This window comes from Egretta garzetta, unplaced genomic scaffold, assembly GCF_000687185.1.
Source record: "Egretta garzetta isolate BGI_Z169 unplaced genomic scaffold, ASM68718v1 scaffold20, whole genome shotgun sequence".
Lineage (NCBI taxonomy): Eukaryota > Metazoa > Chordata > Aves > Pelecaniformes > Ardeidae > Egretta > Egretta garzetta.
The window spans coordinates 798,836-822,815 of record NW_009258388.1 but is presented as its reverse complement, the minus strand read 5'-3'; the positions used below and the strand labels follow the sequence as shown (position 1 = coordinate 822,815).

Sequence of the window (23,980 nt, the reverse complement as noted above, 5' to 3'; positions counted from 1 at the left end):
CATTTGCCAACCTCCAGTCATCTGGGACCTCCCCTGTTATCCAGGACTGCTGATAAATGATAGAGAGTGGCTTGGCCAGCTCCTCTGCCAGCTCCTTCAGCATTCTTGGGTGGATCCCATCCGGCCCCATAGACTTGTAGATGTCCAGGTGGCATAGCAGGTTAAAGACTGCTTCCTCCTGGATTATGGGGGGTTTATTCCACTCATCGTCCCCATCTTCCAGCCCGGGAGGCTGGGTACCCTGGGGATAACTCATCAGGCCATTAAAGACCGAGGCAAAGAAGGCGTTGAGTATCTCTGCCTTTTCCTCGTCTTTAGTGGCAATGTTCCCCCTTGCATCCACTAGAGGATGGAGGTTCTCCCTGGCTCTCTTTTTGCTGTTAACATATTTATAAAAACTTTTCTTGTTATCCCTTACAGCAGTGGCCAGGTTAAATTCCAGCTGGGCTTTTGCCTTTCTAATTTCCTCTCTGCATAACCTAACAAGATCCCTGTACTCTTCTTGGCTTGCCTGCCCCAGGCATACTCCAGGACATTAAGGCAATGAATGCACCTTGCCAAGAACTCTCTTGCAAGGACTCCCCAAGTATGTAATCTGTTTTCATAAACTTGTTTTATCAATATTCCAGGGGCTGTTCATTTTTGTCTTTTTTTTTTTTTCCATAGGGTTCAGATCACTAACCTGTCACTAACAGCTAGCTATCACATAAAGCAGCAAAGGTGTAATTTTCTTTAGGCTGGATAGAGTTTAAAGAAAATAGCAAAATGCTTATAGGATGGAGCTGACTTATGAGGGACTAGTTAACAAACTGGATAAACAGACTGACAAACCATGGGGGCTGTAATGACCTTTTCATTTGAAAGTAATGATTACTGAGAGGGATAAAGAATGATTTAAAATCAAATTAGAGAATAGAAATAAATTAATGAAAACAAAGGGATGGAAGCTGAAAGTAACTCGGGCAAATGTTTCTCAGAGCAAGAGCTATTTGACTGAAGAGCAGCTTTTCTAGCTAAATGTTGGAATTTGTTTCAATAAATGATAAAAAGCAAAACAAAAACCTTGCAATACACATCATTACCTACTTTTCAGTATACAACTCCTCAACTGTTCTTTAATTTGCTCTGGTGTTTCCTTTGGGAATGCAGACTGTAGTTCTATGGAATCAAAAGGTTCTTGTGGCTTCAGTTTCAGGCTGGTCATTTCTTCTGGCCTTTATTCTTCCAATCCAGTTTACCATCACAGTTTAGAAAAGTAAAATGTCAGAGATTTCTACCAAAATGAGAAACAGGCCAGACTTGTTTCAATTACATAAATGTAATTTGCTACTTGACAATCTACAGCATCCCTATTTCCTTCACAAGCTAATGTGCTTTCCATGTGATCCTTTTATATAGACCAGATTGTTTTTCTAAGATAGCAAGTGGTTCCAAGAGTAATCATGTGTTTTGTTACTGAGGGCTTACTTTCCTGGATGTTTTTATCAAAATAAAATCGTCCTCACAATTTAAAGGAAGAAAAGTGCTCTCCTGTATCACCATGTTTCCTCTTGCTTTAACCAACACAGCTGTAGAGGCTCAGGCCCATGGCTGGTCCTCACCTGCTCTATCCTGGAGGTCTTTCTCTAAAGTGTTGTTCTGGGACGCAAATTTAATTTTGTCTTCTCTTCTTAAACCAAGTGGAATCCTAAAGCAGCTATGAATAGCAGCCTGCCTTTACATCCACTAATGCATAGAAACTACTTTTTATCTTAGCCATTAGTTTGGTTTCACTCATATGCACAGTGCTAGCAAGACTACTGTGATTATCTGGTTTGACTACTCTATTAACACAGGCTCTAGAGTTTTACCCTGTCAGCCCTGCGTGGAGCTCAATAACTTCTAGCTGTATCAAAGCAAAGAGCAATCAGTCCAGGCCCTTGAGGTCACTTGGTGCAGATATGGTGTAACATTATAGGTATTCCAAATAATCCCAATAGATTGTTTTTACTCTTCAAAGTAATGAGGACAGATACTAAATAAAAACACCCAAAATATATACAAACCTCTTATGTCTAGAGCAACTGCGTTATGGGTAAAGTTCTTTTCAGTATAAAACCGTCAAGGGTTCGTCTTGCTTCTATGTCTCCCTTTCTTGATTCATGTACCATCCTTGTCATATAAACAAACACACAGCACGTGGGTCTGTATGTAATTTGTTTACAAAAATATTCTAGGATATTTATGTTTGGAATATCTTTTTAGACATTGTTTTCAACTGAAATGAAATCTCAGGGGTGGGCAGGTATGGACTGTAGAGAAACAAGACAGATTTTCATTATTCGTGTAATATTGAATCAGTTATGTTCCAGTGAAATGACTTTGCTTTTGTTGTGAAAGTTATGTTAATCATTTGAAACAAGTGTTACTTTCCAAAGGCTGAAGGAGGAGCTTCATAACTTGAATTCTCAGTAATGTATGCTATGAACCTTGTCTTTTTTGGCTGTGCTATGTGATCACATCTCTTTGCTTTCCATTCATCTGCAGTGAAAGCTTACTGCCAGCCCATAGTAAGGCAGTGCCAGAACTGCCAAACTCTTTAAAGATGTTCTGTATTGTGAACGTAACACAGATAGCTTCACAGGGAAGAAACGATTTCTCATTCTGTGCTAATAAATTTGAGTGAAGTACTTTCAAAATAACTTTAATGGGAAGCAATCTGTTGGAAAGAGGATGCTCTAATAGGCACTACACCTATGTCGTGGTTTAACCTGGCAGGCAGCTAAACACCACATAGCCATTCGCTCACTCCCCCCCAGCGGGATGGGAGAGAGAATGGGGAAAAGAAGGAAAAGCTCATGTGTTGAGATAAAGACAATTCCCTAGAACAGAAAAGGAAAGGGAAATAAAAATAATGATAAAAGAATACACAGAACAAGTGATGCACAATGCAGTTGCTCAGCACTCGCTGACCGATGCCTAGCCAGTTCCCGAGCAGTGGGACATCCCCCCTGCCAGCCTCCTCAGCTTTTGTTCCGCATGATGTCATATGGTCTGGAATAGCCCTTTGGTCAATTTGGGCCAGCTGTCCTGGCTGTGTCCCCTTCCAGCTTCTTGTGCACCTCCAACCTCTTCTCTGGTGGGGCAGTATAAGAAGTTGAAAAGTCCTTGACTGGTGTGAGCCCTGCTCAGCAACAACTAAACCGTCAGGGTGTTATCAACATTCTTCTCATCCTAAATCCAAAACACAGCACTGTGCCAGCTACTAGGAAGAAAGAAAATTAGCTCTATCCCAGCTGAAACCAGGACAACCTAAAAAAGATTGCCTGATTTTGCTAATTGGCATTCTTTATTTGCTATGTGGATTGCCAGCTTTGGAATAAAAATACACTCCTGCAAAAATTCTAGCTTGGTCATATTTTCCTCTTTCTTTATGCAATGCATGCAGTGCATATATCTTTATGTGACTCTGTAATAAAAATCCTGATTAATTTATTCTACAGATACCTCCTGTGTATTTATGGTATACTTTTACTGCTTAGGTTACTACCTGAACAGCGACCCAACGTAGCTGAATTTCGTTTTAAAAATCAAAAATCACCCATAGTAAATAACATGCTGGGTTTTTGCTATTTTAACGGAGAGACAAATATGAATAGTTTAAGGTATTGGATATCTTCATGCAACTGAACTTGGAGATGACATGAATTTTAAGTAACTATTAGCCATGAACGTTCCTATATGTCCTTTTTTGTTATGTGCAAAACAGTGTTGGAGTATTAGGCTGGTACTGAAGTTCTGAAATGCAATTCCTAAAAAAAATGGAAATGAAGACTCAGGTCTTAAAAAAGCTGTCTTAAATTTGCCAAAGTGATAGTATTAAACAAAGCAAACTGAGCGGTTATTAAAAGGGTTAAAGTTCTTGGACTCAACAGCACTTGTCACAAACTACCTGGCCAAAGTACTCAAGCAAAGGACTTTTGTTTCTCATGATAGTGGGTGGAGGTTCAATGTTATATTTAAGTATTTTAGGAAAGTCTTGAACCCGTATGCTTTGTCCTCAACAGCATGTGGAAAAGAGGCGTCAGTATTTCCCACATAGTGAAAATGATGGTTGCAACAACCCTTGCTGTCCTTTCTACCTTATGCATTTCATCTGTCTTTTCTAAAGAGATCTTTTTGCAGTTCCATCTAAGTTATCTTGCTTGATGGCTTTATATGAATCTAGTTTAAGGATAACTAAAACACTAAAATAAAGTGCACAGAATTCTCTAGAGCAGAGAACTTCTCAAACTATTGCACACTTCTACCAGAAAATCACAGGTCCTGTAAAATATGTTTTTGTATTGGGATGGAAATGCTCTTATAGTGCAGTTTTTCCACTGAAATTTCATGATTCTTTGATTCACTTGGATGTGAAATTGGTAAACCTGCTGCTCTGTTCTCCACAAGCTTTGACATGATTGACTTTGACTTAATATTCCCAGCTGAGGGTTGTTTTCTTCTGTTGATATAGTTCCCTTCCAAAGCCTTGTCATTTTTCTTTTTCATTGTATCTTGATTTCTAAATTATTGTCCTTATGTTAACCCTAGGACACGCAGCTAACACTGAGAATAGATATGTTTGCACTTGTAACTCCTTGAGCTTTTCTATCCTCTCATAAAATCAAAAGAACATGTCCTTGATCATACAGGCAGATACGTTATGCAGGGAGTTGTGTCTCAAAGAGTGCTATGCTGATATTTTTGTATAAAACTTCAAAGCTTGAGATTAATCTTTTTGCTTAAAGGATATGGGGTCGTACAACTTTTTTAAGTAAACAAAATATTACTCCTAAAGGCCATTGACAGATTTCCAATGAAATTTCCTTACTAGTGAAATTTTAAAATAATGACCTTTCATTATATTTTTCCTCTTCTACTATTTGATTTTTGGTGGTGTTGTCCTGCATGCCTCTCTTGTTCTGCACACCTGGAGGAAAGGAGGAGGAGGCAGGCCTGAAACAGAAGCTGAGCTGTTTTATTGCAGATGTGTCCTTCCCCACCCCTTAGGTTCTGGTTTCATTAAGTGAAGCAGTTTCCTCATTTTACATATGGGATAGTTATGAAAATCAAGTTATTTGCCCCAGATTTCCTAGGTACCCTGTGATAGCAATGCATTGTGTAACATCACTAGGCTCCTAGCCTAATCTTGGACTAAACACAACCATTCCTTCTAGTCTGTGTCACCACTAAGACTATTATTTCTATACAAACATAATTGCTTTTCACCAAACAAAAAACAAAAGTGTTGCAAGGAAATTGCATTTGACTTATTTTAGTAGCCTTACATTCATGTTAATAATCATTCTCATTATTTTTCTCTCTAGAAAAATATTTATAGGAATTTTAGGACTACTAAATAAGCTGGTCCACTCCATGTTTATTACTCTTCTTTCATCCTGTATTTTTTATGGTTGCATAACATTGCATTCTTGGTTGGAGGGAAAAATCTGTTACTATATCTAAATCATCTTCGCCCATGCTTCTAGCTTCCCTTTCAGAACTCTATTAATAATTTTTCTTTCCCATATGCACTTTTTGATTCCCATATGTACATTTTTGCCTGAAGCAAACTCTTCTCAGAGTTTATTTTTGGGCTATGTCCAACATTACTGTAATCCAGTTACAGTTATTTGTGCTGGTAGAATATCAGTTAAATCTATTTGCTCCATTTTGTCATGCCTACTTAATATTTTAAAAAGAAAATTAGTGAGATTTTTCCACAACAGTATCAGGTCAAACACAGTTCACACAGTGTACAGTACAACATTCAGTTTTCCTTTGTGCACCAGTTATTATCAAATTAGGGTGATAGCTGGGCATGTGGATTTGAGCCATGTGTTAATCCAAGTTCATCCAGAAGTGCGTGCCATCCTTTCTAATACAATGGTTCAATTACAGCTGATGAAATTGCATTATCTTTTGAATCCATCTTACTGTGTTCTCTAGCAATTAGTTGCACATATACATCCCATATTCCAGTGGTTTTGTCTCACATAGACAGTGACAAACTTTTTAAAAAAATATACAAACAGTTAAATTATTTATGAATAGAACTTTTTTTTATTTATGGATTTTCTAAGTATGAAATAGCCTAGAAATGTCAGGTAGGTTCAGGGCCAGTTCAGTTGTCTCAAATTCTTTAAAAAAAAAAAAAAATCCACATTCCGATAAGAGGCCATTTCAAATATACTGTTTTAACAGCATATTGATAAACATTAAAGTCAAGAGGATGCCTTTGCAGTTATTCCTTGTTCTGGTTGGGGTGTAGTAAGCTTGCTGAAAGGTCACCTACTGCTTTAAAATATAGGACTATGGGGTTTTGTGGTAGACATTTCAGTGCTCTGGCACAGGTGGCTTTATCCAATATTATTAGTGTAGATGTGTGTCTGGTCACAGAATGCGCAGATTCTTTCCACTCCCCAACCATGTTGTAGCTGTTGCTTGCCCTGATTTTTTTTATATATCTATATCTTTTTTTGAGTGGTCTTTTTAAAATTTATATGTGAACTTTTTTCAACTTCTGCAATTAGCCAGATTTCTCCAAATAGCTTTGGAAGTCATGTTTAAACTGGCTTCTTTTAGACTCTGGCATTTGAGAAAGCTGCAATAACATCAGTGCCTTCTGGAGTGAACTGGGTAGCTTGCTATGTGACAAAAGAAGCTGATGGTCTTAAGCTGATGGACACCTCTAATACAGGCCTATTGATGATGAAAATGAAATCTGAATTTGGTCTTGTTAGTGTTTTGTCTTTAAATATATATGTAGTATATAAATAAATATGTTGTAATTTTATACATTATAGCATCGATTAATGGTAACACATACATTTCTTACACAGAGGTAGTCCTGCTGGAAATGATGCGGTAATAATTTGGTTTATCTTCCAGTAGATAAGCTTTTAGGTGCTCAGGGTTGAGTTACCCTTGAGCAGCAGAAGAAAGCAGCTTCCTGGGCAGCTCGTACACCTTATGCTTGAAAATATGTGAAAATATGGATTCAGTCTTATGTACATTTACTTTACTTGTAGCAATTATTACCTTGTGGACATCCTTAGCTCAGAGTTTTAAGTGCTGGCTTCAGTATCTACACCTGCAGTTCAGAAGTGCGTTAATATTGGGTTTTCAAGCAGGAAGTGACCTTAACTGCACGCAAAGCTACAAGGGTTCTTGCAGTCGGGCGCTTGTTATGTGAGAGGACACAGCCAGGTGTAGGATTTGGGCTTTTCAGCAAAATTCTGAAGGAACCTTCCATTGTAACACGACTGTAGTATAGTTTGGGGCAAGCACGTTGAATGAAAGCACAGTTAAAACTGATTTGGTTTCACATGTGGCAATTTGAATCACAATGTTGTCAAAATATTTTTTCCGCTGTTAGAGCATTGCCGTAATTTTTCATTAAGAACTACTGCCAGGTTGTATCATTATGTATTTCAGCAATGTCTAAGCTTTGAGGAATTTTAGGTGAGGAATTTAGGAGGAATTAAATAATTGAATCAAGTCTTATTGCACCAAAGCATTTGTAAAAATTCATTTATCTCATTTGAGAGTGTATTTGCAGATAGCCATAGCTGTCTCTTTGTCTTTGAAATCTTTAAAAGTAAATTTGCTTTAGTATTTGGAATGGTAAAACTATGCGTATCACTTATGAATTCCGTTTAATTTTTGCGTACTTAAATCCTAGCTGAACACCAATAAACATAAAAGGATTCTGTCACACAGCCCTTTATTTGTTTTTAAAAATCAATTGGTTATTTTCTCTGGTTAAAAGTACCTCTGACAATCTTAAGTTAAAAGAAAATCTCCAAAAAATGTAGATATATAGGGGTTCAAGATCCACTGAGTCTTAAGGGGCTAAAGGCTTAGTCACCTGAGACTGGATTATATCTCTGAACCTCTCCAGATGCTTGAAACAATCAGCCCAGATTTTATACATTTTACACCCCTGTCACTTCTATGAGAAGAAAGAAAAGAAAATAAAGATTGCAAGAAAATTTGAGAAGAGATTGTATTAGTAAGAAAAACGCAAGAGGGGATTTACAGACAACTCTGTACAGAAGGTTATTGGCAAGCACCAAAGAATTTGCAAAGGGTGAAAAAAAAAAGAAGAGAAAATCATGCATCAGCCATAATCTTGAAGACCTTAAGCACAAATAAATATATTCACATTTATATATATATATATAAGCTGCTGGAGATTTGTTCATTTGTTGCATAGATCATTTCTAGGTGGCTTTATTTTTAAATTCAGCCTCTTACTCTCTTCCCATTATGTTTATGTACATTAGTACATACCAAAGTTGATGCTACAGTTTAGCATTTAGGGCAGATAACATTCTTCCTGGGCATGGCATTTGCATCTTCTGATGCAATTTTGTTGACGAGGTCTTTTCAGGCATGCAGGGAAAAAAAACCACTCTCGCGTCTGTTTTGATCATTGGCAAAGGGGTATCTTTTTCAGTAGTGTGTCTAGATGCTCTTTCCACAAGACAGCACTTTGCCTGTAAAGCTTCTACATATAAATCGGCTTCAGCAGGGTGCCTGCAAGTTGTGTCGGGGTCAGCTAGAAAAAAGATTAAATCTCCCTGAAAATTGTAAGATTGTTTTTTTGGTTTTGTGTGTTTTTTTTTTTTGTTTTGTTTTTTTTTTTTTTTTTTTTTTCTCCTGTGGTTTGTCATCCAGAAAGGGATGCAGGCGTGCGTCCCAGCCACGCAGAGCATTGATTGCTTCTGCCTGCAGCGGGGATGCTGTCAAGTCGCTGCGCGAGTGGAGTCCGGTATTGACACAGAGCTGCTGGCCAGCAGCTCATGCTGCGCCCCGCTCCCGCCATGCCCTGCCGCTAGCTGCTGCCAAGGGGGCTGGAGAGGCCCCAGCAAAGGACCTCACGTCTGGGAGGAGAAGCACTTGCATGCAAACTGGCCAAAGGAAGCCCTGGGTGCGCCATGCACGCACACCTTCCCAAGCAGCACAGCTGTGGCAGGGGGTCCGAGGGGTCGGACGCCGGCAGGAGCGTGCCTCCCATAGCGAGGGATGCCCACTGCGCCTGTCGTTGGCACCAGCATCCTCCGGGGTTCCAGTATAACTCTCAGGTGCTCCCCTCTTGGGGACCTGGGGGTGCCAGCCAGAGCAGGAGCAAGATTGTCCCTCTGTGGGACACTGTGCGGAAGAGCCCCCATAAATCCCCAGCCAAGCCCCAGGGCAGCCCGGGGGAGTGGTGGTCAGAGTGCGCCTGTGCCCACGGCTGGTCCCCCCCGGTGCAGGTGAGCCAATTCTTCACTCTCCAAGCGACTTAGAGGATGCTCCAGGGAAAGAAAGTGAGGTTTGGTGGTGTCGGCAACTTTTTGTGCTGTGTCTTGATTTGTGTTCAGTGGTGCCTTCTGGAAAAATTAACTGCAAGGGCGAGCTGTCGGTTGGTAATGTCTGTTGTTTGAATATTGATTCTCTGTGGCCTGTGGAAATTGTGGGGTCCTCTTGGAAGGGTTTTGTTGTTAAAATTTTTTGCTTTCTACCTCCAGGTTCCATAGACTTTGTATTCCATCGTGCTGTGTAAAGAAAGGATGTATTTCTCCCCACCCCCCCCATGTAATGGGTTTTGCCTGCTTCTGTAAACAGTTTTTTCAAATATTACATTAAGTTAATAAGGATATTTTAAATAGAGTATATGGGGGGGTGTGGTGGTGGTTTAGATTTATTACTAAGAGAAAATGTGACCTGTTTTTCCTCTTTTGAACTTCAAATGTAATTGAAATCCTTAATAAATATGAAATAGCTCTTTAGCTTTCAGAAATCTATAGTTTTTTATTTAATGGCAAGGCAGTGTATTTTAAAATATAAACCAATCAGGGTGTAGGGTGTGTACAGATAGCTGTAAGCAATTAGACTGAGAATGATTCCACACCAAGTAACCTGGAACTGTGAAATAGAAATCACAGTGACACTCATACAATGGTTGATATTAAAAAGCATTAACACTTCCTCCACAGATGCGTGTTTTCATTTCTCCTTTAGAAAACTTTAAGCTCATTCAAAAGCTTTGTATTATGTCAACCTCAAATCCTTTTGTCATAATTTTACACTAAAAAAGCAGAATTTAATGTTGAAATTGTTTTTTGAGATATATGTTTACTTACTGAGTTTAACTAGCCTTAGCCCACATTGCACATGTGCACCCTCTCTAGAGATGAAATCAATTCTTTGATGGAAATGGTTTTAATATATTTTCCCTGAACAGAAAAGCAATAAGGCAAAGAATTGTCAGATAGTGTAGCTGTACTTTATCTTGTCTTATGGTCTAAAAAAGTGATGCTCTGTTGACTGAAAGTGATTGCTATATATATAGAAAGCTTCAATTTTTGCCTCAGATCTATTATTAAATGGAAAAACTAAGCTTTCTGATATATTTTGGAGTGATAAAATTGTTGCACGTGACTACAGTATATGTTACAAATTTTCTGCCATAGAAAGCACATATGACTATTTATGCCAGAATAAAGCCAATGTTAAAATAATATATAAAGCATAGAACTAGACTGTGCTACATTTTTAATTATAAAAAGCTCTAAATATTTTCTTAGGCTCTGAAGGTTTTTGTTTTGGAAAAAGCTTGAAGGAAAAAAGTACCGTAAATGAAAGAGTTCCTTGGTTTTCAAAAGTATAGAATTCATAAGGAGAAAATGAAGGAGCATTTGGTAAATAAAGGCCACTTCAAAGACTGCTTCAGTATCTAAGTTGCATTGAAAAGTTACTTCGGTATTTTCAATGCCTTTGTAATCACATCCACTTGTGTTTAGATAATGTGAAGTGGTTCAGGTGTATGTACTTCCTTATATTTAATTTTGAACTCTGCCCTGTGAACTTCCTTTACTCTATGTTCTTAAAGCCAACTACCATATTCTGTTAGGAAAGCGCCTTTCTTGGGTTCTGCCTATAATGAATCGATCTACCATCAATCAGGCTGATCTTCTGTGCCTAGGGATGGACTGAGGTGCTTCCTTTGACAAATACTTGGTGGGCTTTATGGCATAAAGTTGTGAAATAGTTCACTTCTAATAACAATCCATCTTTTTTCCTCTGTGTAAAGTAAGCTGTGGGAAGAAAAGAAAGGATGTGTGTGTACATATGCACGTGTGTGTATGTATGTTGTATCAGCATACACTTAGACAATCATTTTATCAATTATATTGTATAGACGCAAAATGGGAAGACATAATAGAGCGGCCCTTAATAATTGCCCTTACTTTGGGGATCCAGGTTGAAGTCAGTGTTGGTTTTTGAGGGCTATGTTGACTGGGAAAACTGTTGCCTTTCTTGCCAAAATAAGGAGCAGTGAAATGGTTACATTTGCTGGCCTACAAAAAAGGAAAAATTATTTGAAATTTCCATCCTGTGTGTAACTGTGATAATAAATAAGGTAGCGACAGCTTTGAAAGTGGAGGTTTCTTTTCTGTAAAGTTCTGAGCAGATTTTTCTTCTGCTTGACATTTTTGGGAGAGACTACCTTCCTCAAGCATAGGAAAGACACATAACACCTTGGAAAAACTGCTTCTTGATTAGTACCTATAGTACCAAATGTAATGCACAGGTCCTTAATTCCTAGAACGTGTACTAGACAGCTGTTATTAATGTACACTTTGTCATCCTGATCCTGATAAAAGTGTTGATTTTTATCACTGAAGACATGGCTCCATTTTCTTTACCAGTTCCTTCTGCTCTGATATGTCAGAGAAAAGAATGGCACTCTGGTATTATTAATATTTTAACTGTCCTAGAAATTCTGCTTTGCTAGTTTGCTCGTAGTTTCCTGTTGAGTTTTGGGTAGAAAAATGCTCTCTACATATCCAAATAGAGATTAATTTAGAATTACAAAAAAAAAAACCCCTCTTAATTTTGAAAGTGAGTTGAAATCAAGTTTAGATGGATATTTGATTCCAAGACCTTTTTTTTTTTTTTACTTCCAGTCCTTTTTGACAAACTCATTTACAGTTCTGTTTCCTATACTTAAATGAAAGAGAAAAAAAGAAAAGAAAAAAAAAAAAGGAGAGATTTAATAAGCAAGTTTTATATGTTCCTGTTGCCTGGAAATATTTCTTGCTTCTCTGCAGTGCTCTGGCTATCTCTATCACTGTTAACGTCATGGAGTCGTATAATTCGCGTGATTCATTCAGAGATTTCATATTTAAGGGCCCAGTGTTATGTTAACTGTGAGAGCTCTGGGCAAAATTTTGGAGGGCCAGGGGGGTGAAACGGAGTCAAGGAGGTGACCTGCAGTTTTCCATGGGTCGATCTAACATTGGTTGTAGTCTGTAACATTAGATGTACTTTCCCTTCTGACACATACAGACTGCTGGCACATATAATCTACTGATAATTCAGATTAGAAATGTGTGACAACACGTGTGGCTGAAGGTGTGTGATGAACAGCTACGCTTCGTGCAGAAGGAATGGAGGAAGAGCCAGCTGTATTACCCTGATTATAGGTTGAATAGGAAATTGCAGAGACTGAGCCACTCTGCTTGCTTTAAGAAGTCCAAGGTATAAATTTTACTTCATGGAGTCGATATGAAAGAGGGCCCTCTCCAAACACCTTTCCAATATGTGTGTAAATCCATGTTTTCAGATTCCTAGAGCTCAGTATTTTTCTGTGAAAGGAGCAATAAGGTAGAAGCGGATTCCCATCTTTGGCTGTTTATAACATCATCTCTGTTGCTCAGAAGACAATATTAGATTCCACTTTAATTCAGCTCGCTCTATTTGCTATTAAATTTTTGACCCTCCTGTTTTGCAATGTTCTCAAGGAAAAACATCTCATATCAGGTAGTATCCTGCATGTGTAAACTGCAAAAATGCATACATGTGTTTTGTTTTGGAAACTTAAATAGAAATATAATTTTTCACATGTTTTTAAATAGTTTACCGTCAATGTCACCTTCGAAGACTTTTTGGGTTGGTTGGTTTTTTCCAGCAAGATCAGAAACAAGTTTTTTTTTGCAGCTGGTGTCTTTTAAAAAACATATCATCAGTGAGCTGTTTTCTTACCTGGTAGAGAGGCTTGTGAGCTAAACCCCAGTTTATAGATGTGGCATGAATTAAAAAAGACAGTGAACAGCCAAATTCTGATGTATGAACTGAGAATAGTCTTTTGTCTTTGAAGGCCTTTGGCACCGGTTCAGAAATTTCCGTATATCATTTGAGAGCTCTCTGCATGCTGAGGTGAGGTGAGAGCTAGCTTTGAGGCATCCTGCTATAGTATTAAAGCAGAAGGGCTATTCCAAGAGACACTGGCTCTTCTAATAGTATAAAGAAATGCTTTGTCATTGGTTGTCTTCTTGAAAGCTTGGATTACTCCTTTCAGGTTCAAAGATTCCCACATGCAACTGGCCATTCTTAGAATCATAGAATCCTACAATAGTTTAGGTTGGAAAAGACCTTTAAGATCATCAAGTCCAACCATTAACCTAACCCTGCCATCCACCACTAAACCATGTCCCTAAGCAGACTGGAGGAGTCGCTCCCCTCCAGGGATGGGGACTCGACCACTTCCCTGGGCAGCCCCTTCCAGAGCCGTCCAGTGACGAAATTTTTCCTAAGGTCCAACCTAAACCTGCCCTGGCACAACTTCAGACCATTTTCCCTCGTCCTATCACCTGTTACCAGGGAGAGGAGGCCAACACCTGCCTCGCTACCCCCTCCTGTCAGGCAGTTGTAGAGGGCGAGAAGGTCTCCCCTCAGCTTCCTTTTCTCCAGACTAAAAAAACCCTGTTCCCTCAGCCGCTCCGCACAGGACTTTTGCTCCAGACCCCTCACCAGCTTTGTTGCTCTCCTCTGGACATGTTTCAGCAATGCAACATCTTTCCTGTAGTGAGGGGCCCAAAATTGAACCCAGTATTCGAGGTTTGGCCTCACCAGTGTGGACACTCCCTGCAATGGAGGTATGTTGAGCTGCTTTAATTAGCTAAGGGAGACCTTTTCACTCTTACTTAGTATATTCAAGTGCCAGGAAAATAACAGTTAAAGGAGAGCCAAATTATGCTGTTTATTTGGCTTTTAAAATTCTTTGGGTTTTTAATCTTCAAGGTTATTGAGAGCTAGATGTCATGAGTCAAGAGTTAAAGATTTGGCGTAACACTGACAATTTTTAATGGAGAAAGAAGTTCATATCCCATTCTCACGCTGGTATGCTCTTATCAGTGGATTTAGGTGATAGCGCCTAAGTTTTAGGAAGATGTATGTTAATTCAGTATCTTGCCTTGGACAGATCATTGTGCTGCATTTATAGAAGTAAATTCATTTGTACATCTTTTAAGTGACAGCTGCACAGATTGCTGACACTGTTTCAAATCAGAAATACAAAACCTGTTAGTGTGTTCTTTTGCAAGATGAGTAATATTGTTCTAACGACTCATGTGTCCAGACCCACTGACTGACAGAGGACTTTGAGAAGTCTACAGCATTCTGGGTGCCTTTCCATATCTGAGCATCTCCCAGGACAGCTGCTTTAGAAAACAGGATTTTACATTCATGTTTAACCTATATCTTCTACCAAACCCAGGAACGCATTGTTAATACTGAATTCATAGCATTTAGGTTATGTTTGGCATAAAAAGGAGGCCAGAGATTAGCCTTTGAGTCCCCTGTGTAGAGGTCAGAAAACCCATTAGCAATGTAGGGAACGTTCCTGGTCAGAACTAACATGAAATGTTGCATAATATTTGTTTGGAAATACGCTTTCCTTAGTGTAATGGCTGTTCACATGGTACCGATTTGAAAGAAGGACATGGTATGTCATGAAAAGATCAGAAACTAAACATGCTGAGACACGGTTGGATTTTCCCTATAACATACAGGTTTAAAAAAAATTAAAATGAAAAGAAAAAAAAAAAAAGAAAAAGAAAACCCCAGCACTAGCCATGAGGCTTTGTCCTCTGCAGACTCGGGAACCTGGGGATGTCTCATTCATTCCAGATTTTCCATTGTGTCTCAAGGGGTATTCAAGCCACCTCTGCTTGGATTGATAATGCAGCATTGCTATGCAAAGGCCACTGGGAGTAAAAGAAAAGTAGATATTCTCTCACTGTATAATATTCTGTCTCCTTCTATTAATGTACCAGGTCTTTCATCAGTGTTTTTGATAATGCATAATTTTAAGTTGCAGCAAAGACAGTTAAGGAATAGGCATGGTTATACAGATCATGAAAATATTTGTGTGCAAGATGTTCTGTATACTTTCATTTAAATACTGAAAAGGATAAATATATGCTTCATACTGTACTAACCAATGATTGTAATGATTTATAGTTTATCTACACACATTTTGGCTCACGCTGACTGTTCAGTTATAAATATGTTAATGCTTAATTTGCATGATTTGTTGCACCATATTTAGATTTGCATTTAATTAATCCCATGTTTCAAAGTTTCTCCTCCTAGATGCCTCGAGAAGCCAAGAACATTTTCTCCCCTTGACATATAATTTGGCTTCTGGGATTCTCAGGGGGGGATGAAAGGGGGCATGGGAAGGGAAATGTAGAATTTGGAAGGGGATTGTTTGTAGCATTGGTAATTGTCCAAAACTGCACAAGTGCTCTGATAGTCCTCCTGCTCTTGATAAATTTCTCTAATACTTGGCACGGGTATTCACCCATGGATAAACTGTTCATCATATTTGAGAACAGAAGGGCATTTCCCTAGGACCAGACTGGCAGAGCCCAAAGGGATTAAAAACCATTTTGGGGTTGTTTTTTGTTTGTTTTTTTCACTTCTTCTGTAGTCTGCTGTGTAGTCCAATTCTAGGAATATCCAGGCATTTTTACCTAACAAGCTCCTTACCATCACAGGAACTTACAACACAGGAAAGCCTTCGATCTGTCCTGTCCTGCTCCGATGGCACACGAGGCACAATGGGATTTCAGCCTTCCCGTCTCTTACACTGACTCAAGAGGGTATAGGTTGCTGAAACTGGTTTGTGGTGTGTCAACGGGATTGATAGACTGGATGCTCTCTGAACTAAAGGGGGGAAAAAAAAAGGGTTGCCTTAGAGTTTGTTTAATATGATAGGAATAAGACTTGATAACCCTGGTTGTGCTTTCTATCTAATGTTCCACTACATTTAAATTAGGCATTCAAAGATGCAAAACCTGTACAGCAACTCAACAAGATGGTTTTGGTCTAATCAAAACAAAGTAAGTGAAGGAATCATCCTGGCATGGCAATTTATAGCTGGTTTTGGTCTAATCAAAACAAAGTAAGTGAAGGATGATGCATGGCAATTTATAGCTAGATGCTGAGCAATGGCTAAGATTGAGACAGAATTTGTCTCAGCTATTTTGGCATGACTTGAAGACACAACCTGAAAAATTATTTCTGTTTTGGAAATGGCTGTTTGAATCAACTGTGAAATGTCAGAGTTCCCTACAAAAAAAAACCTGAAAAGAGTTTCTAGTTGTGGTAATGACAGGATTTACAGAGTTTGCCAAGTTAGCGCTCTGTTTCCTCATGTCTGCATGTGGCTTTTGGATGAAGGATAATAAAAATAAAGCCAAAAAATCTAAAAAAGGTTTATGGATTACAATACTTTGCTTTTAAGAACTGTGTTTGCTTTGAAATAAGCCATAGATTGTTACAATAGTTTATAAATCAAATAATATATATTAATTTACCTTTTTGTATAACTATTTTTTTATAAATGACTGCAGTTAATCAGATGAATTGGCTCAATGGTCACCCCATTTCAAAAACTCCCATTGTTTCAAGAGTTAGAAATACAGGGATCAAAAAGGACTTCTTTATGTATACAAAATACAGGTTCTGTAATATCTAAAATGAACATCAGAAAAACAAACAAAATAATCCTTTTTGTAAATTCCAATTCTGGTATAAGCTTTCTTTTAAGTCACAGGAGCCAGCTATGAATGCAGTACAAAATCCAATTTAGCAAACTAACATCTGGTTTTGGTTTAGATATATTGTATTTTTAATATGGAGTTTTACCTTTCTGATTAAGTATTTGTACAAGGAGAAGCAGGTTACTTCAGCAGCTGAAATTGTTCATGCAATTGGTCAAACAGAACATCAGACAAGTGATTTTCATTATGCATTTCAAATGAGAGCAGAATGGAGTCGTGCCGTAGGCTGCCAGTTACTGACATCGTAGGGTGGCTGTGATGCGCTCAGATATGAAAACAGTTCAAGAGAGGCTTTTAAGACTCTTTGTTTACAGGTTTTCTTTTAAATTTTGATAAACCTTTCCTCCATACTGAACTGGTATTTGTTGCATGCACGCTCATGGAAACTTCTGCTATTTATCTGTGTGCTGGTTTGTCCAAGTTTTTATGTTGCAGTCCACGCTCACCTGATAGCCGAGCACATTAAATATTTAATGAAAACGTGAGTAAGGTCTAAGATCTGTTTTTACTTTTTTTCATTCTGTAGGGTATCTTTTGTGAAAAATGTGATTTTGACAGCTTTGTGAAGGAGAAACGCAGCTCTGCTCCACTTAAGAGTGGCTGCCAGAGGAGTGGGGTCCTGGCCCTACACTTTGCTTCCTTCCCTGTGCTGCTTTGTATGATGGTGTACTGAGCTCAGAGAACAGAAAGTTAAACCAGAAAAAAAAAAAAAGCATTTGAGATACCTATTTCATGGCCCAGCTTGACATCCACTTGCACAGCTTCTAGCACCAGCACAAGGCTGAGAGCAGAAGCACGTGGCAGGGGACATGTCCCAGAAGATAGCACGTAGCTGCCTCTTTCAAGGGTGGTCACACTTAATGTGCGTGGTTTGGTTTTGACAACACGATAGCACTTGGGGCCTCCCTATGCTAAGTGCAGAAACTTGTATCAAGCTCTTTGCTACCTCCAAGAACTCAGAAAAAATAATGTTTCATTTAGGTAATGGAGAGTTTGGGGGACACCTTGTTCCTTTTCCCTTTCTATTCTCACTTTCTGTTCAGCAGACACAAGACAGGACAAGGGGTAATGGTTTTAAACTAAAACAGGGTAGGTTTAGACTGGATCTAACGAAGAAATTCTTTACAATGAGGGTGGTGAAACACTGGAACAGGTTGCCCAGAGAGGTGGTGGAGGCCCCATCCCTGGAAACATTCAAGGCCAGGTTGGACGGGGCTCTGAGGAACCTGATCTAGTTAGGGGTGTCCCTGCTCACTGCAGGGGGGTTGGACTAGATGACCTCTAGGGGTCCCTTCCAACCCAAAACATTCTATGATTCTATGATTCTATGATCTTGTGGTCAAGAGCATAGAAGTCACTTGTCACAGGTCAGTTGTTGCCACTGAATTTAGCTCTGCAAGATTGCAGTCAGGCAGACAGACCTGAACAGGCAAATGACATTTTGCAAGCAGAACCAAAATTTCTTACCTTGGTATTTAATAAGATGGCAGTAAAAAAATTCAGAGCCCTGGTCTCACATTCTCTCTGGGGCTGATGCTGTCACGTTTGCTACAGTGTTCTGAATGGTCTTTGGCCTTTGTACACCACCAGCTTGCTCAAGCGTAAATTTAGAAGCAAGGGCTTTAAGCCTGTAGAAAAGACACACCTCTATTGTTTTGTTTTCCAACAGTTTACTTCTGAAACACAACTTTTTTATGCAATGTTAGTATACCATAGTTTAAAGAACAGAAAAAAAAAAAAAAAAAAACCAACCACAGTTATTAAAACTTACACTGTGTAGTACTGAAATACCCATCTTCCATGAGTACGGCCGTGGCTCTGTACAGCAGTTTTCTTAGCTAGCTGGTATTTCTGCTCTACCAGTAAAATATCTCATTCCTCTGACGTGAATTCTTTTCCATTTTTTAACTGTGTGTGTAAAAATGGAAAAAGGGTAACACTGAGTATGCACATTTGTAGCGTGCAAGACCTTTAAACACTCCTGTTTTAATACATGTAACATTTAAATAAATTTATAGGTAAATGATAATGTTTTATGCAGCTGTGCATAAACCAAAGCAGGACAGATACTCAGGTCACATTTCGTAATGATGGGCAAAGCAAGGATTTTTTTTTTTAATTCCTAGGGTATGGAGTTATTTAAAAATAAAAGATCGAAACAGCCTGATCACCATTAGTTTTCCTCATTAGACATGTACATCTCTGACTTTTCAGAGCTTAGCACACAACTCCTGGTTTCAGACTTTGAGAGATTATGGTCCATTCCCCTGTACTGTCTTCCTAACACACAGAAAAAAAACACACCTGTAGAAGTAAAACCAAACTGTTTAACATGAGGATCCATAAAACGTGTGGATGAAATCCAGATTCCACTGCAGGTTACTAATATTTTTCTAGCTATTCATCAAATGCATATGCGTTTGTATATGAAATGCCTGAAAACTTTTGCAGTGATCATATTCATTCAGTTATTGACAACTTCATATCCTCAGTGCCCATTGCTTTAATTTTTCAGGAGCTGCTTTTTAGCACTGCATGTTCAGAACAGAATAACGGTATCAGGGGATTGGTAATGGGTAGAAGTTGTCTGCAGGTGACTAACCAGTAACAACCAGCTGGAGATGTAGTCACACAACATTAGGGGAGGAGGTTAGAAAGTGATGGGAGAAGAGAGTGCCACATCTTCATACTTTCAAGGACTGTAAGTTTTGGAAACACTCACTTAGCTAGGCATCCATGGAACGCATTAATCATTGGGCATTTGTGAAAAACCTGGCCTATAGGACTTTCAACAACTTTGAAAACATTTATAGGTTGCTATGGTTATTATTATAATTTTTAATCATTATTATTTAAATCTTCAATGACTTTAAAGAAGTAAAACCCTACAGAAATATGAGGAGAGGCAAGACCAATTTGTTGCAGTTTGATTTGACTATAGCATACTTTTTCTGTAATGTAGCTATAGTATATGTAATGGGCAGAGTCATGATATACTGCAGCTGCCTCTGGGGCAGTTATTAGCTTGCTCAGCCATTGCAAGTATAAAAGTAGTAGCAATATGATCACTTCTGCGGGCATAAATCTGCAAAAATACTGCCTTTGGTAGTTCTTTTTTTCTTTGAGTTGTCATGGCAGTATTCTCAGTGGATCTACTGTTTTTACTGAGATGCATTTAAGTCTACGTAGTCAGCACAAACTTGGAACTCATACATTACTCTTTAAATAATTTGTGCTGAAATTTGAGGTTATCACTCCTAGTTGTTTTGGTTTTAAGCATTGGTTGCTGTCTATCAGCTAAACTAGTTCATGTACCAAGAAATAAAACATTACATTAATCATACAGAGAATACAGAAAGGAATGAATCAGCTCTTTGTAGTGGACGAAAATGCAGAATTGCAAAAATATTTTGCTGAATAGTCCAAAACTAAAAAGCTCTTTGGATACATAATTCTTGGGTCCTTGTATCTTCTGATGGTAGCCCTTGTCATGTCTAACCAAAAGGTTGCCTTTTGCTCATTTTATGTAATGACCTTTCAAAACACGTTTTGGTACTGTGGAAATTTAGTGCCTGGTTTCCTTCTCACCTTTGTCCCTTTCTGTCTTCTTTCTGAAGAGCCCCATTACTTCTACATAATTTTTTTTCATACCTCATCTGTATTTTCACATTTTTGAGTGGCTGCCAAGACAGCAGTGGAATTGCTGGGTTTACCTGTATGTTCTTTGTCTTATATCCAGATGGAAGTCTTTTTTCTTGTGGTTCACTTGCCAGGATTTGTCCTCAGGTGATAATAACTTTAATGTACTTTCTGCCAGTTTCTATTTCATCATGTTACCTCTTGCACTTGAGGGTTCAGCAAATCCAGCAAAACAGCAAAATGCAAAAGCGAACAGAATTGCCACATCAGAAACATTTGATGGCAGGGGATGAGGGGCAAAGGAGCTTGAGTTTTGTTTTATTAATAATAATAACAATATCAAAACCACAAAGACGAAGGAAATGCGTTTTGCAATCTGAAGTATTAGTTGGTGTTCAACAAATAACCAGGGGCAGCAAAGGTGATCAAAGCAAAATTGATCCTGTTTGTGTTTCTCCAGATGTCATTGCTGCCTGATGTCTTGGCATTTCTCAAAGAGCCTCGGTAGGAACAGCTATATGATTCTTTTCTTCTCTGATACATTTGTGAGTTAGGTCAATGGTCATTCGATTTCAGACTGGGAAGGCTGAGGCAGGGAGGTTAACCAACATGTTGTGGATTGTCCATAAAACAGAGGGGGAGCTTTGCATGTTAAACCCCTTTATCATAGCTTAGTCCTATAGGCAACAGCTAGACTGAACTAACCTGCACTATTTGTTGAACTATAATTTTTAGCTGGTTTATGGCTTTGTTTTGGCTAACCCATCTATGTGGAAGGGTATCTGGAATCTGTTCTCCATTGGGCCTTTAAGGGCCTTTGCTGCTCGTGGCCACCATGGAGGTGTGGCGTCAAGCCCCATCCCCTTGCTGGGAATCTCAGTGACTTCCTGGATCCATGAGCCTGTGTATGTTGATAGGATTTCCAGCTTCTCAAGGTTAGTAGTTCTCCATGTCACTGAAGAAAGCCTTGCAGTGGGTAGTGAGGTCTTTACTGAAGTGGGTCAGTTTGCATCAGCTCATTCAATCTATGAGAAACTTCAGCTAAAGGAAGAGCTGTACTCTGGGGGTGATGGACATATTGGCTTGGAGGTGCAAAGGAATTACTCAACCAGCACTACTTCTTCAAGACTTTCCATCAATACAGGATTGTTGCTTCAGCTGTTTGAGCTGACCTCATTGCTGGGATGTTGTGCAGAGCTGGACAACACAGTTTAACCAGTTCTTGTACTACTAAATTGGTAAAGTTGGAATAAGAGGAGAAAATACTGAAAATGTAAGGAAAAAACAATGACAAAAAGTCATTGAGGATATCTGAAACGTCTTAATATTTTTCTTCACGGACATCTGAAAAAGAGATGTTGAACAAGAAGCCATGCCAGTAGAGAGGAAAGTGAAAACTTTGCAGACCACAGTTCAGCACAGTGCTTACCACTGTTCTGTAAGCGCACTATGTTAGTCTATGTTAGTGGGACTTTGCGTTGCTGGCAATACTTTGAATGCTGAAGTCAACTCAAACGTTAAGTACCCTTTGCTGAACTGGGACTGAAGCAATAGTCTAACCTGCAATTATATTGACAGATTAGATCTTTTTTTTTAGTTCATGCTATTGTTTTTTCCATTTCTATGTGAAAGTAAAGAACAAGAAGAAAGATCCTTAAAAATGCCATCTGATATGTAAATTGCCAGGATTTTTAAAAAAAAAAAAAAAAGATATTTTCAAAGTTGAATATATCAAATGCACAGAAAATGTTACTCCTATAGCATCTATTTATAATTTTTTAATTTATCTTGAAAATTGGCAGAGAAGTGGAGGAAAGGAAATTATTTTTCTGTAGACATCTTGCACTCAGATTCAATCCACCAAAGGAGTTTGAAGGCCAAAGAAGTCAATTTTAATTGCTGCAATGACTGATCTTTAACTACTGCAGCACTAGTGGGAAAAGTTAGTGAAGTAAGATTTCAGTTGATCTGAAAGTATTATAAAGCAGCATTACTGCCTTTAATTATTGGATGCAAAAGTTCAGCCATAGTGAAGCAAGAGTTTTGGGCTGGAACTTAGTAATCACTACACTATTCTTACTTCCCTTTGATTGAAAATTTAATAACAACCACCAAAGCCCTTCAGACTTAAATAGCACACGCATTTCTGCATCCATAAATAAATACACCTGTATGTAAAATCACATGGCTATGTTGTTCTTATTCTTCTAATGTAAAATACTTATAAAGTGAACCACTCAGTTATTTGTTCTTAATGGATTAGAGGTTTCTAAGCAACCCATTGGCAAAACTCCACTAAAGCTTTATAGAAGTTCTTCTCTACTATAATTTATATTAAAAGTTAAACATTTTAATGTTTCATAAGAAAGCAGTAATCCAGTTGGAGAAATGTAAAAGGGTGAGGTACAGTTAAGTAATTTCTAAAATTCTCTGCTGGAGACATAGTGGGGTATTCCCAGCTGATCTGTTATATCAAATTATAAAAAGTAACCTCACTGGGTGAATTATTTAACATTTACTTGATTGATAGCAGTACTTGTTTTCGTAGAAATAAATATGTACTATAAATGGCATTACACATATAAGGCATAAAGGAAACTGGAATGCTATTTTTTTGCTATAAAACATATGGGGGTACCTGGGACAGTTGTGCCTTTGTGTATAAACTGTATGAGCTTTTATTTGATGTAGTCATGTCAGCTTTTGTGATACTTTGATCTTTATTCATTATGAGTTCTTTACTCATGTTTTGTTGTCACTGTCTTGACCTGAGAGGTATTATGTGTCTGTAGTGGTTTTTCAGAGATAGTGGAAAAGCTTTAGGTATCCTATAAGATTGGTTTTAAAATATGATGGAAAGTCACCTGAAATCTGCTTTAATTGGAGGTCTGGTAGATGGTATGGTAGATCAAGCTGTGGGGAGCTGGCCCCAGCTGGCAACCAAGCACCCACACTACCTCTTGGTCACTGCCCCTGCAGCAGGGCAGGGAAGAAAATAGAAAGAAAAGGAGCGAGAAAGCTCATGAACTGAAATACAAATAAGGAAGTTGCTCACCAATTACTGTCACAGGCAAAAGAGACTCAACTTGGGGAATTTAACTTTATTTATCGCCGATTAACATAAACATTTAATTCCTTGGTTGGGTATTGAGAAACAAAAAAGAGTTAGGGGAAAAAAACCCTCTCCTCCTGTTTTCCCAGGCTCAGCTTCACTCCAGACCCCTCTCTCCCCTCCCTGTTATCGCTGCAGGTTACACTCAGTCCCATCGGAGAGGTGACAGCTGGTGCAGGAGGTTGGGGTCAGGACGTAGCCGTTTCTCTCTGCTGCTCCGTCCTTCTCAGGCTTTTGTTCCACTGCTCCTTCCTTCTTACTCATTTCCTCCTCACCAGTGTGGCTCCCCCATGGCCACAGTCCCTCT

The 23,980-nt window shown here is 38.7% G+C and overlaps 1 protein-coding gene across 6 annotated transcripts in view; it reads left to right on the top strand.

Annotated features, from left to right (window-relative positions):
• The window catches only part of DLG2 (discs large MAGUK scaffold protein 2), a 698,848-nt gene that overhangs the window by 207,598 nt on the left and 467,270 nt on the right, over positions 1–23,980 (top strand). For 4 of the 6 annotated variants that reach the window (XM_035897894.1, XM_035897888.1, XM_035897879.1 and 1 more), the window contains exon 1: positions 8,964–9,281. The exons of the other annotated variants lie outside the window; for them this stretch is intronic. In XM_035897894.1, the coding sequence (XP_035753787.1) occupies positions 8,964–9,281 (318 nt within the window). Of the gene's footprint in view, positions 1–8,963; positions 9,282–23,980 lie in introns of those variants that run through there. 6 annotated transcript variants of the gene reach the window in all.